Source organism: Varroa destructor, unplaced genomic scaffold (genome assembly GCF_002443255.2).
Source record: "Varroa destructor unplaced genomic scaffold, Vdes_3.0 BEIS01000002.1, whole genome shotgun sequence".
In the NCBI taxonomy this organism is placed as follows: domain Eukaryota; kingdom Metazoa; phylum Arthropoda; class Arachnida; order Mesostigmata; family Varroidae; genus Varroa; species Varroa destructor.
Window position 1 is genome coordinate 57,565,882 of NW_019211455.1, and position 15,062 is coordinate 57,580,943.

General features: G+C 42.2%; 2 protein-coding genes across 5 annotated transcripts in view; one reads left to right on the plus strand and one right to left on the minus strand.

The window, feature by feature from the left end:
• Tusp (WD40 superfamily protein Tusp) overlaps positions 1 to 15,062 on the plus strand; it is a 222,533-nt gene that overhangs the window by 18,536 nt on the left and 188,935 nt on the right. The gene's annotated exons all lie outside the window — the stretch shown is intronic.
• On the minus strand, positions 10,095 to 12,220 carry LOC147758049 (uncharacterized). The gene is made up of 2 exons (XM_086980777.1): positions 11,839 to 12,220; positions 10,095 to 11,306 (listed from the first exon to the last, which is right to left on the minus strand). The coding sequence occupies exon 2, from the start codon at positions 11,277 to 11,279 to the stop codon at positions 10,200 to 10,202; it is 1,080 nt and encodes a 359-aa protein (XP_086836903.1). The 5' UTR covers positions 11,280 to 11,306; positions 11,839 to 12,220; the 3' UTR covers positions 10,095 to 10,199.

A 15,062-nucleotide genomic window follows, 5' to 3' on the forward strand; every position in this document is an offset into this window, starting at 1 on the left:
CCGTTCTTCGTTGTTAACATTGCTTTGTTGTATATTTTATGAAAGCAAAGTCACAAGCACAAAAGCCTATAGGTCCTCTAATCTTCAACACACAACCAGTACCTCCTAGGAAAAATACATCTATAATGGTACCACTTAATAGAACTGTCCATTGTTGCTTCAGTAAAATGTCTGACTAATTATAGTTCATGAGCATTTTAATAATGTATTTTATGATTTGTGTCTTAGTCGATCCTAAAAGAACTCTAGAGGGATGTCTCCATGTCTAACGGAAACGATCCTTCTTTTCGTTTCCATTATTTAAGCATAGAAAGATTACCGGCGCTATCGTCGCAGATCTGGCCGCTCATTATTATCTGATAACAAGATAATTTTCAGCATAACTCGTGGACGGGCAGGCGTAACTTTGCCGCCAACTGTAATGCTGTACAGTTTCTTTAAGCTGCGACAATTTAGCCCGCAGTGGACCAAAAAACGCAGATATCAATTCCATCTTTCTTATTTCAAACAGCAACGGCCAATATCGATAGTGGAGACGACAGCGGTGGCCATTATAATACAGTCATTTCAATTCGATGAGCCCAAGATGTGTATAGGACATACGTATTTATGGTGAATCGATGCCTTCATAGATAACGGGTCGTCCATCTGCCAGAAGAGAACCGCAGGCGATCGCACGCAAATGACAAGGGCCGCATTTTTCAGTTTACATTTCTCGAGAACTTCGAAAGTTGTGGTTGAAATACTCTAGCAAACCAAATGCGAATACTAAATAAACGCTGCTGCAAGCAAACCTGCCGGGGGCAGCTTACGAGCCGATAGAGGCAACATGCTGCGCGAGAGAGTCAAACGAACAGACGGTTATACCTATGCAGGTATAGAAACCCACTGCTCGATTTTAGATCAGTGGTAACGTTGAGCGATAGTCGGGCACGGCACTACAAAATGAAGCACATGGCACTAGTCCTAAAGCAGAGGAGTTGTTCTGTCCTATTCCGTTGAACATATCACCCCAAACTGCCGAGCCGCCAGGGAGCTAAGTCATGACATCTAAGACGCCACGCGTTGTGCTCCGGACAAACCACGACTTCATATCTCTGCGTATAACGTGCACCCTGCATGAGCAATGTGTATGTGCATACAGCCACGCTCACATCTACATTGCAGTGGCAGCTGATATATTTGAGCGTCCGAGCGAGCGTAGATGAAGGAGGAAAAGCAAAGCGATCATTTCACATCAGGAGTGGGGAGCAAGATGGGCAGGACTGCGGAGGGCGATGAAACTGAGAAGGGGACGTCAGATAAAGGGGGAGCCAGGCATTTTTCCGAAAAATAAAGAAGGCGAAACGATGAGAGATCAAATAAATACTAGTCATAGATGTATATATATATATATATATATATATATATGTATATATATATATATATGTATATATATATATACGTAGTGTATGAGGCGGTAAGCAACGATTATGGGATAATAAATTTGAATCGCTCGAGCATATATGTTGGCACGAAGTATGAACCTCCTCGAAGTATGAAATAGCAAACTTGAACTAAGTTACATTGGAAACAATGTATCAGCCGACGTTACTATGTAGCACTCTGTAGCCCCTTCTGTAGGGTGTGAACAGATTTATGAGTGGTGAGTAAGCAAACGCTTTGAAGGCTGAAAGATTGCCATTCATTACAATAACATCGTCAATATCTATTTATAAAATAGTATTCGTCGTTGCTTGATCCCGGTTGGTGACCGGTTTTGTTTTCCTCATATTAACTATAGGAAGACTAAACTATCTACTTACAGTTATTGGTGGAATTTTTTTTGCTAATGACGTTGGTATTAAGATTTTCAGCTGAAGTTATTAACAATATTACATCATTATGAGCAATCGTTGGTTTATTAAACGCGTTTCTTTTTCAAAAAGTTATTCTCAAGTCTTCATTAAATTTGCTTTTGTATTTTCCGTATTCTTATTATGTATGATATATTTACCATTCAGCCATTTTTCTCTCGTTGAATTTTTGTTAGTTGTTTGAAGCGAAGGGAATGACATCTCTCAGCGTCGATAATCCGCCCAAATTGGCAACGAGACCTTCAGTTAGCAACGCAATTTACTATACTTCTATCGATGCTGGATTGAACCTAGGGCTTTTCAATCTAATATTATTTTACTTATTATTAACCTGGTGTAGTTTTTTTGTTATTATATATGTTTGTTTTATGAGACTATCTTGATACACCATTAAAAAATAGGGGTCTTATCGTTTTTAAAACGGTGACCCTGGTATAAGGCCGATACGAGTTTTGCAAAACTGTCTTGCTCTCTATAGAAATGCAAGGTTACACTACAGCTTAAGGTTTACAGGTAAAGATTTATACAAGCGTGCATCTTATCCCGTTTCAACGCAAAAAGCCATTTGCCTATTCCAGTCAAACATCAGGGATGGAAGCAAAATAAAATAACTCTAGACCCAATCCTTAGAAATCTAAATAATATCACCCAAAGGTTCGAACATGTATTTCAACGAACTCTGCAGAGACACCTAATTTTCAAGGTTAAAAGACAACCTTAAAATGAAAGAATGACCACGCTTAATGGAAAACAAACAGGTGAAGTCTACTTGTTTAAACCGCAAAAAGCCCACCAATGATGGGTGGAAAACAAGCATGAAGTGTCATATCTCTAATGGCAGTTTATCAAAAACTTGCAATGCCCCTATATGAATCTAAATGTTGTCCCTATACGATTTTACACAAGAAATAGACAGTGCAAATGGTGACGAGAGTAAAAGGACGATCAAGAAAATAGCTGATCGTAGGACTACTGATGATTGTTTCCTGCGAACGATCCTGTTTGAAGTAAGACAGCTGAAAAATTCTTAGCAGAAAAATGATGAAATGAACAAAAGAAGAGCTCACAAAAACTAACGATGTGTTAATAAAACAGGTAGAAGTTTCGAGCTAGATTAACGGAACTTTGTGCAAAGACCGCTTACAAATCGCATTCAACTGGCTATCGGTAACAAGATGAGCCGGTAATTGAAGTACTTGCAGAACTATTCAACCGGACGTCGGAAACTAAACAATAAGAAATCGCTAATAAAAAGGTGGCAAAAAACTAACGGGGCTAACAGGTCAACTGAAATACCTTTATTAAAACTGTCTACTATTGAAATTCACATAAACATAAAAGTATTGTATATAATAAGTATTGTTACCGAAAGGCCGTGCAATCATAAACCTACAAGTTCACAAAGAAGCATATCCAGTCTCAATGAAGAAGTTAAAATCCTATAGAGATCAGGTTAGGTTGCACTTCGAAGTTTGAAACGTCAACTACGACAACGATGATTTATAAGCTTTCCACCATTTATAAGCTTTTGTTGTTGAATCTTGCCTATCAGCTGAATCCATATGATGATCACCAGCACTATCCTACTTAGATAATCGACCGGCACCACAGAAACGCTCTGCTGCACTTGTTCGAAGGTCCGCTCCATTGTAAAAGACGGTATCATTGATACTATATTTTAAGGAACATAAAATAGACGTAGCACTAATTTTGAAGTCATGGCTTTCTGAGAATAATGCAAGTTCCTGTGAACCAAGCGACGGAAATAGTAGTGGAACATTCAGAAAAGACAGATCTTCGTAAGGTGAACATATGCTTATTTTAGTAAGAAAAAATCTTCAGCGTGCCACGATTAGGGTTACCACCGCTGATTGTATGCGGCAGTATTTTTTCCAATGGACCGATACGACTGATGCCGGTCTATTTCGGGTTGGCACGACCGCCTTAATGACTGATGAATAGCGAGAAACTGCAAGGACTCATAAATCCGCAGCATTTCAGCGTAATATTGAGTAATCTCAATTTACTGAAAGGTAAGTTGAGAAACTATTTGGAAAAACGTCCAAAGAGAATGTCTTGTTCGAATTCTGCTTTGCAGAAGCCCCTAACATGTTTCGTAACAGACCCAACCTACTCGACTAAAGAGTTTCTTCCGTACTGGATGCTGCGTTGTACAACGATGACCCGGTCTCGGAAGTAGAGGTTTAACTCGGTCCTCTACGATTAGATTGTAAGGTTCGATCCTACTTATGGCGCTGCTGGAAATATCTACTTGACCCCTGTTCAAGACTACGAAAAGGGAAACTTCATTAGAATAAAATTAACTTCGTACCAAATAGACCGAGTCACATTTGGAGAATTATGCGAACTCGAGCAATACATATGATCGACTGATAGCATATTTGCAGGGCCCACTGAGAAAACAGTCCAAAATGCTTCCATTATCTGGGTGGATCACAAGACTGCATTAATCCCTTAAAAAAAAACAAGGCTACGATCAGCTTTCCCTAGAATAAAAGCGCCGAGGCAGTAAAAAGGCAATTCGTTACGAACGAATACTACGCAGCCCGAACTTTAAAAGCGTCCGCGACTACGTTCGTAAGAGGATCGTCGTAAGGGACTTTCTAATCGCAATTTACGAAGTCGATGGAACTTTCACTACAGACGATAAAGAAAAGGCTGTAATCTGGAAGAAGCGCTACGAAAGGGTCGATTCGACAACAAAACCAGAGGGGTTCACCCAGTAAGTGGAGCCCAGAAGAACCTCTTAGGGATGTTATGCACGATGTCGATGTCTATCCATAAAACGTCTGGCAGTAAGTGAAAAATCTATAGTCGAAAATGAACGAAACGCCAGACGGATTGTCGAATGTAATGAAGAAGCTGGGACTATGAGCGTGCACCTTACCCTCGTGGCCTTTGTGACAATCACTCAATGAAAAAGGTGTATCAGAAATTTTTAGAACAGTTATCGCATGCCCTGTCCACAAAAAGGATTCAAAGGCAGATTTCTCCAACAAGCGGCCGGTGTTCTTAGTCTGTGTGACCTGCAAAGTCCGGAAGGATATCATAGCTCAAGCCATATACAGGAACTGATTCTGGACGCTCAATTCAACTAGGCAACCAAATGTCTTAGTACTTCGACGTTATCTACCTCAACTTCAAAGCTGTTTTCCAACGCGATACACAGTCGAAGCTCGTAGTCCTTCTTCGGCCTTTTGGAGTAAGAAAGCTTCCACGTACTTGACTTGAAGCCAAACTCAACAATACTTTTTTTTGAGCAATACAATTTTTTAAGTTCGTCTAAATGCTCAAAGAGTGTTAGAAATGCTAGGTGTACGTCCGAACGTCCACAAAGACTATACAGGGTCGTTTGATGTGTGTGTTATGTATAAACTCCTTATTGTGCATACACCGTTATCTAGGTCAGTGAAAATACACATATGTAAATACATAAAGATCTGTAAATAGTTCACAAGAGAAATCCATTGTGCTGCGAGGCTGTTAGACCATCTGATAGTGGACTGCAAGACAATACGCCGTTTTATCCTTCGGGCATGGAAACGCAAAACATAGATATAGTATAAGTAATATAAATTGTAAGCCTCAAAATGCAATCAAGGATTTCCTCGAAAGTATTCGAAATCCTCGGGGGTGCATGGAAACGTTCTAAATGGATTTTACGTATTCCTAAATAGAAAATTTCGATATATTCGTCAGAATGCCAATGTAGACTCTAGGCTTGAGCCAGCTTGGGGAGCTTGTAGAAAAAGTCTTGATTTCATCTGCATAACAAATAGTTATAGAACCTAACGTTATAAAAATCTAGATAAGATTACACATATTTTAGAGCGTTTTAAGAGAATATAAAGTTTGTAAGAATAGAGAAAACCCAACCATAAATCGTCGAAAACTAGCTCAACATTATCGAGAATAGAAGCAGGGTGAAGAAAACGGTTTAGCAAACCTCGTAGTGACATAGGGACATACTTAAACGACCTTTTTCATGAGAGAACCTCTCTTATTTTTAGGGTTGTTAGGACTGTTAGTGTTACTCTAACTAAAGTAATATTTCAGCCTGCGAAGGCATTAATTTTTGCTCACTTTAACCTAACGTATCTTCAATCTACTGCCGTAAAACCAAAATGGAATTCATGTTTGGCATATTTGGGAAGGCATATTTGCTTACTGGCTGCGGTTGTGGTAAGAGGCTGCATTCACTATCGCAATCTCTTAGCCAAAGTGCACAGTAAATTTACTTGATTATGGCATCGTTCAAATACCGTATAGTCAACATCTCAGAGCACGACAGAAAGTAGAATTTCACAAAAGCTATCTATGAGCGCAAACTTTGTTTTGCCCATAAGTGTTTGCCTACCATACAGGGGCACCCTAAATCATTCCTCGTAAATATGGCGGGTTTATTTTAGCAAAAGCGTAAATACTTACGAATATTAAATTAGATTCATCTAGTCGACTTACGATGAGTCTTCTCATTATACTTACTCTATACATCAGCTCAGTACCTTGTATGGATAAAGCTTTGCTGACACAAGTCACAAGTCGTTGATTTAACGCTCGCCCGTAGAGAGCATATAGTATAGCAGCGGTGACGCGGGTTAACATCCTGCTTCCACTGCAAATCTAAGTAACGGTTCGTTTCTTTTCACCTTCAGTTGAGTACGCCTAATTTACCCCGCACTCTGTTTTTCTCACTCCACATTGAGATATAATATTCTTGGGCGCCAGGTGACAATAGTAACAGTATGAAACATGTGGCATCTGGCGTCGCACCTGATAGCCGATAAATTCACCAATGGTCGAATCAGGGGTGAAGAACCCTACTTCTTCCATAAACTGCACAGCTTACAAAATCCTTGACCTCGTACCTTCTGCGTATTGGCAAGGTTTTGCCGAAAGCTGACATCATGCGTCACAACTTAATATAGCTATATAGCTTCAGAATCAATGTTATTTGATGGTCCTTTTCTCAAATGTGTATAGCTTTTGTCAGGCAGAAACACCTCTGCCTGTTCGACGTCAATCTCCCGCTATCATTCTATTCGACTCGAAATGTTTCGATGAATATACCGTCTGCGAGGTTCCGAGAAATGCGCCTGAGCATGTTCTGGTCTAAATCAACCATAGGATGGTAGTGGTTAGTACAAGGGCCCAGCTTCGGTCTTCCCAGGACTTCGGCGGCTGCGGTCTGAAAAGAAAAGGTGGAATTAGGTGGAAATAGCTTCAGCCGATCTGTTTGGCTCGCGTATGCATTTCGGAAACCCGAAACATATGTACGGGTACATAGGAATGATGTCGTTGTTGTTGAGGCTTAAATCAACTGAGTGGACTCGGGGAAAGAGTTCCACAGAGATTCAGTTAATTCAATGTTCTGCTCCCATCGTCCTGCTTTTTTTTTGCACCCTCTCTGTGTGACCTGCCCTACTCATCGCCTTTGGTTTTAATCTGTCGAGGCCTCAGTTGGCTGAGTGGTTGGACGGCTCGACTTGGCCATCAACTCCACTCGATGCCCTCGAAGGCGATATATCGTCGCTAACTTCAGTGGCTAAAACTACAGTATGTTACTTCGACAAGGTTGATTTTCGTTTAAAGCGACGAAGTTATTGCCATGTTCGGTGGTGTTTATTTATGCAAATACGTTTCTGTTGACTCCGTGCCAGAGTCCCCGTGCGAAAAGTATCTGGTTAACTTTCCCTCGTTGCTGGGGTCAGACGATCAACTAGTGCATTGCTTCATCGGAAGACTCAGATCTGCGTTGAAACGATGATGGATACGGTATTGCCTGATGAGAGAATACTTTTCCATTCAAAAATAAAGCTGTTATTTTAGTAGACGAAACAACTGAAGTGCCGGGGGTGCTTGTAGCCAGATTAAAATCATACTGTATAATAGTGCCTGTGTATATATGTGTAAATGTTTAGTTACCATCGTAGACGTAGTAATTTTAACTCTTTTTCATATCTCAAAATTCGGGATCAGCAACGGCGTTATCGCCTTCAAGATATTATAGTTATAATATTCATTCTTACGTGTGGTAACGTAGTGATTGTGTTATTGCTGCTGATATTAGTCGTATTGAGTGTGCTGATAACGATGACGACGGCAGCAGCGATGAATGGTATTAGAAAATGATGATGTCTGGATGACACAGCATAACCTCGTATTCAGGACACGAGAAGGCGGGCAGGTCACTCTCTCGATGAAGATCGATATTTAAAGTTCAAGCGGCTACAGGATGATATTGAAAGTCTTCCGTGGCTTATCGTAGTATATCTTATATATCTACGTCTCGCCCACTATCTAAAGAGCTTAATGCGTAGCTGAGGGATTTTGCGAAAGGTTTTGGCGGCTTGTGGACAGATGACATTGATGGATTCGTTTCACTTTAAAGTGCACAGATGACTGTGACACTGCGGCATTCGCTGATCTAAATGTCTGAGGTTCTTGCTAGGATCCATCTGCATCTGTATACATTTTTACATGCATCCGTTGATCTTCTCCACCACAATACGATCAGATGCTGTAGGGATAGCTTACGAGTGCTTAGCGTTGGGAAGCATACTCTTCTGTATTGACTGGCCATTCAGACCTTTTCAGACAGTGACGATGAAGCCTTAGGAGAGATAAAGATGCTACGTTTTCTGTCTCCCAATTAGAAGTTGATACCGAGGGAAAACCCTTTACTTGCAGTTTTACAGGAAGACTGCTACATTTCTTATTCAATTTGGAATAAATGTCACTTATATTTTGTGTTTAGTGACTCCATGGATAAATAGACGGGCATATGTTCAAGGTTATAGCAATGCATCACAAGGAGAACGCAATCAAAATTAATAAGAAGCAGCTAAGCGTATTAACTTTAACGGTAGAAAAACCGTGAGTCGAACATTTGTAGCTCACGGAAATTAAGGATAGCTTCGTCTTAGTTACAGCTTCTGACAGTCTGCTACAGGATGTTTCCTATGCAGTCAGCATAACTGGGAGCTACTCCTAATAGGGACCCAAAGGTTGCCCGCAGCATATGATTGATGCTCTAATGTTAATTGAGGGCACTTCTGTTTAGACGACGTAACCACAAGTGCATATCTTCAAAGAACAGTGGCAGTTTAATAATATTGACAATCACGAGGCCTAAAAAGCCTGCAGAGTTTTATACTAACAACAGGTATAACAAGACCGATCTATCTGTCAGACAGCTAGATAACGAACGAGGCTCTGGCGATGCTGTTTGCGTTTTATGAGACATGAACATTTCACACTGATCCGCAACATCTGCTCATGGCTCGAATAGACATTCTATCCACTATAAAGGAGGGGTTCCTACGTAAGGGAAATGAGTTGATAAACCCGACGAGACGAAGACCTTCGTGTGATTCTTCCCGTGTGGATCCGAAGAGAATGACATTTTGATGATTTGCAGATGCGCGCATAAACAAAGACCCTTCTTACAACAATCTCGGTGGTGTTGAGTAAAGCGAAAGCCTGATTCTATCCTCTTATGCCAGTGCGTAGATATTTCGTGACGAAGACGATGACACCTAACATCGGGCCCAGTATGTAAAGGTTGCTACTGCTTGGTGCCTGCTACTACATTTTGTTAGTTAGCAAGTTCTATTCCCCGTATCCTCTCCCCCAACAACTCCCATGTTGTTCCCGCTAATGATCCCGGCTCTGGCCCCGGTACTGCAGAGATGAAGTCAGCAAAGGTGGCACAGACTAATGGGTACATTAAATTGCCCACAGTGTAAAAACGGAAGCAGACTTGTTTGCTATAGCAGGTACAAATTTAGAGTGATCGCCATTCCTTGTTGTTAATTCTGCTTCCGTATCCTTCCCTCCAAACATAACTCGCTCCTGCCTTTATAAACCACCAAATGGCTACCCTGTGCTATGTATATAAAGGCTAGGGGCTATGCAGACATTCTGCGATATAGAGTCAATAAGGCGGGCAGGGTTGGTCTACACTCGGAATGTGTTACAAGCACTACCTATATCGAAATAATAGAGAGAAATTCAGGGGTTCAAATGGGGGAAGCAAATGTAAGACATGTTAATCTAAGGCCTGAAACTGACAAAGCACCATTTCATGTGTATAGCGTATGTGTGTGGGCAGTCATTCATTTAAAGTTACCCATTTAGGCATCGGGTTCCTTCTGTTCTGCCGCTGGTCTGAGGTGATCAGAGCCGAAGGGTAGAAATCAACTGAGTACGTAAAGCTTTATTTTCCGATTTCATTTATTCGTAATGGCACAGTATCTATCGATTGGATTCACTCAGTTACGTGTATTCGATTGCTAAAGACTACGGAGAGTTTGTCTGACGTTACTGTTTTAGTTGACTCATCTTCATGAACAAGTTGCCTAGGAGACTTCGTTCACAGCGGTCTAACGTTTTCGCGCTGGCGTCAATTGTGCGACCATTGTCTCGTTTTACCGAGTCGATCCGGCGAAACAGAAGCATGGTACTGCGCTCTTTGGAGTCTGTTACGACGTCCGAGTGAACGCTGGCATATGACGAACCTCTGTTAAGCTCTTGGAAAAATTGCACCCAATCGATATCCTTACCGCGCGTATCGCTAGTTAGTACCGGATCACCTATGCTTAGACTGTGATTATTCGATTCTGGTACGGTTCCGAAAGCAGCCGAAGCTGTTGGCACTTTAGTAGAGGTGTCCCTTTCTTTCTGCGCGATATTAAGTTTGGACAAGAACTTTCTTATACTTCCGCGTTTTTTAGTAAAATTCACCTCTCTGGTGCACAATATGGGTAGTGGCAAATTTCGGGATCGTTTTGTCTCTAACGTAGATCGGGGCGGAGTGCCTGGCGTGCACGGCAGCGAATCACATATAGAAGGCATACTTTCGCTTTCCAGGCACGTCGTGGTAAAGTGATGCCACTGACGATCCAGCTCGAAGTAAGTTCGAGAACTGCTGTTATTTCCATCTGAATTTTGAGAAGTGATATATTCTGCTGTGTCGCTGCTGCTCGGTGTCGCGGGCTTTTTCTGTCTGTTTTCATCCAAGTGGCACACGGGGGCTGTCTCAATTTCTCGAGGTGACGTTGTCATGACGGATTTAGAGCGGCGCCGTATTGGTTGTGTTCTTGTAACAGGTGCTCGGATTTTTATCTCAGGAGGTCGTAAGAACTCTGCGGAACAGATAGAACCGCTCGAATCTACAACATCTTCAGTAACATTAGACAGCGAATTTATCCGTGGCTGCTCAATTAACCGTCCCGATTGAGTTGAGACCGCTGGGATCTCTGGGCTATACTGATGGCGACGAGGCTTCGGTGGCGCGTTTCGAGGGTCTCGAACGATTTCAGAGATCGGAGGTGGTCGAGGCAGCGGCCAGGAGCGTACCCTGTGAGCTCTTTCATATGTCTCCTCTGGCGGGAATATCATCTTGCTGATTTATCACTGTATTGAACACTTTGAAAAAATACATCAGCAATAAAAAACTAGAAGCAGTATCGTTTGATCAAGAGAAGCTTCCATGTGTGCACATAGACAGTCCAGCACAATGTGACCATTCTACTAAACCTTCATAAACAAGCACATAAAGTATTTACATAGTCTGTAAGTGACAAAGATACTGTCCATTATGCACTGTACGCTGAAGCCCATATCCCATCAGATCTGGTTGCAGTTAATCGCTATCTTTTTGAGCTACTCCACTCCTATGAAATTGTTATGCGGCCATAATTCCGGATATAGTTTGATGTGAACTAACCGTAGCAGCTATGTGTGGCTGTTCCTTCAGTCGAAAATCTCTGCACGGCCTTTCTTGCTTGCTAGGTTAGATAAATATAGAACAATGCTTACATACGCACACGCAGCAAGGTCCCGAGATCGAGATCGCGTTACTCGAAAAGGAGAACAGTACAACACAAGCCAAGTTGCCGCCACGAGAAATATCTTATCGCTAGCCATGTAACAGAATTGACCGACTCATTCGGGTTACCTGACAACTGCCGAAGTATTTTCGAAGCCACAACGCCGCAGACCGGAACTGACAGAGCTAATGACGATCACTTCTGATCGCCAGGAGTCACTCGTTCTGTCACATGTTCGAGCTGTTGTTGCTGAGCTATTGCTCGCTACCAAAATGTCATTGCCGTAGCGGTCGTGTCGACTTTCTTGCTGCACTAACGATGAGCGGTCTTGCAACATCCATCATTACGTCAAACTACTCATGTCAGCCGGTGTCCGACGCGTTGAGTCCAACCTTTCTCTATGAGCGTTCAAAATGGCGCGAAGCGGGAAGGTCTGGCTCTCTCCTGTGGGTTACTGGCTAACTGGTCGATTGGCTGGCTGGCTGGCTGGCTGGCTGGCCGGCCGGCCGGGTCTGGTAGTCGCCAAGCGACCACGAAATCCAATTACCTTAACATTATCGACAAGTGGTAATAGACAACGAGTCGATATGAGTACTTTACTATTTAGACTGTTACCAATTGCCGCTGCGGCTGCTGCTGCCGGTTTGGCGCGCCGATTCGCTAAGTCACACCCGTCCATATTAGCCTAGAGCCCTTCGTCGGTAGGGTGACTCAGTTTTTTGGCTTTTGCTTTTATATCTCGGCGGCTCTTGGTCTCCATTTTTACCCGACTCTATACAAGAGTCGTTGCGTAGACCTTACGTTAGGAGCATAACGGGTCACGTTCAGTTGTTTAATAGTAGAGCATATTGGGTCGCCCACACATGCGGGGAGAACAAAGACGTACTCACAGATAAATACCGTTTGCACAATGATTACGGCGCATCATCGCATTGACACCAAGGTTTACTAACAAATGGTAGAACAACTAGAGGGCTCAGGCCTCAGTGACTTAAGGAGCCCAAAGTGATCCGACGAGCAAGCTCCGATAGGTCCGAGTGCTAGCTCACTCTTGTTGATGTTCAGATTTGTTTCGCATCTTGGGACATTACGGTCATAAATTTAGGGCCCACTCACCTCTGGCGTCGTCCATATAAATTTCGCGAACTCGATAATTTTTGTGCACAGATATGGGTGTCGGTCACGGCTTAGTGAGATGACAGGCAAACAACACAACGACATACGTACAGCACTGATTCCTATTTTATATACGTCCCATCAATGTAATTATCTGTACGGCTTGAATATTAGTGGCCACTTAAAACCCAGGGCAATCTTAAACCCGGTCAGGTCCTTATCAGAGTCGGTAAAATGTTTGATGTGAAGTCACGAAATTGTAATTATGTAATGTAAGATAATGACACATAGAGTATAAAATTGCTGGAACAAGTTTATGCCTTTGTGGCGAATTATTATTAGCAGATACCTGTGTAAAAGCTCGACCTTGTTAAAATCCAAACAATTGCGTTGACACGCTGCCACCCGGTGCACAGAAAGGAGATGATGAACGTGCTAAACGCAGGCTGGAGTACGATACATGCAAACCTAAAAATAGTTCACAGTTCATCTAAATAAGCAAACATCTTCACGGCGGACTAGCAGAGGCAACAGACCCGACCGCCGTTCAAGAGGTTCAAAGGGCGTGCAAGTCCGACACCCGAAATATCCGCTGGGCTCATCGTCTTATTCGGGCGCTGTAGAGTTGGCCTGTCACACAGGAGAACGCTGTTGCACAGGAGACGGATTGTTGGTTTTCGTCAAGAAATCCATTACCTTGCTCATGCCGGGTTTCCTATCGTCTATGACTTATGCCATATGCGGGACCCCTCTCCCGAATGTTAGCGAGAGGGTTGTTATTACTATTAGTTAAATGTTTATTTTTAAGTAAAGCTTATAGTCGCATTATGGCTTTTCCCAATGTTACTGTGAAACGAGTGTTGGAAATGCATTCAGCAGGTCATAATGTGTGTGCTTAAGTATCAACTGTTATTAGGTATTTGCCATATAATAACAAATCCTACATTGTCACTCATCAAGGGTTCATTGGAAGTTATCGTATGCCAATTTCGAATGGAAGATCTGCAACAACTAATTGACTCTTTAGCAGGCCGTTGTTTATCTCCCGTTCCGCTGAAATTACTTGACGTGCCTTATTTTGAAATATATATTTCGCATACTATATACAACAGATTGTTCCTGGTTGATTCGAACTAGGTTTTTGTTGGTCTCTTCCTTATAAGCGGATTTTCAATTTTGCCTTATATTCATCTATTACCACAACTGCTACTGCTGCTCAGGTTTTTGCGTTTGACGTTTTCATATTTAGTTTTCTTGCTATTGGCGGATTTTGTCCATACTCTCTTCTAGTTTTGTAAGCACGCAGCCAATCAGACCTTGCTTTTCTCCTCTGTTTTCTCGTTCTGTCTAAAGCTTCAGCACTCAGTATATTCAAGTATATACTGGAAGCACGATGGAGTCAAGGGCTATATTACCAACTGCTGCTTTATAACATTTGCACCGAGTACAGAAACACCGAGCCTAAAGCGGGATTCGGATCGGTTGGCTTAGGCCAAGCCTCAGCAGGGGACACCCGTGGAGTACGACGGACCCCGACCGACCCCACGCACTCAGCAGATAGCTGGAGTGCTATAACGGTGTTAACATTAAGCGTCCTCTCAAACCCGCGACCCTTTAAACATGCTGAGATTGCCAAGTTCGCCGACAAACAAAAAACTATACACTGGGGTGTAATCTCATCGATTCAACGAGTGCACTCTGCAATGAGCTTCCTGTTGGACAAGAACGCGTGGAACAAGGGGGCATAAGAAATATTATTTCAAGACAGTACATTGGGCAGTAGAATCACAACGGAGTGAAAATAAGAATAGATTTGCCCAATAGCCGAGCAAGCAAATTGATAATGTGCTTGCAATAAGCTATTTGTATAAGTTTCTTTTGACAGTGCCTGTTTCAGTTGCAAGTTTGTCTTTCTTTGGTTTATTAACTTCACCAAGCGTTGCAATGCCCTTGGTGGTAATTGTGTTTCAACCAGTTTGTTCTATATAAAGTAATCATGTAAATTTTTGCAAAATTATTTTGGCTAACAAGCTAAAAACCTGCTTTTGAGAATTCGAATGCCGTAAGACACCTGCTAGCTTTCATAATATAATTTCAATGAGTGCTTGTCGTTTTACATACTAGCTGTTCCAATTCCGTCGGAAGATGCAACCAGGACGGGCATAGTAATATAAGCCACTTAGCCTTACGCTGTTTCTAAGCGCCATAGCAAACTCGTCGGGTTTGAATCTGTTGC

Excerpts from the sequence above, each read along its gene's own strand:
- LOC147758049 (XM_086980777.1), bottom strand. The coding sequence starts at position 11,279 with ATGATATTCCCGCCAGAGGAGACATATGAAAGAGCTCACAGGGTACGC.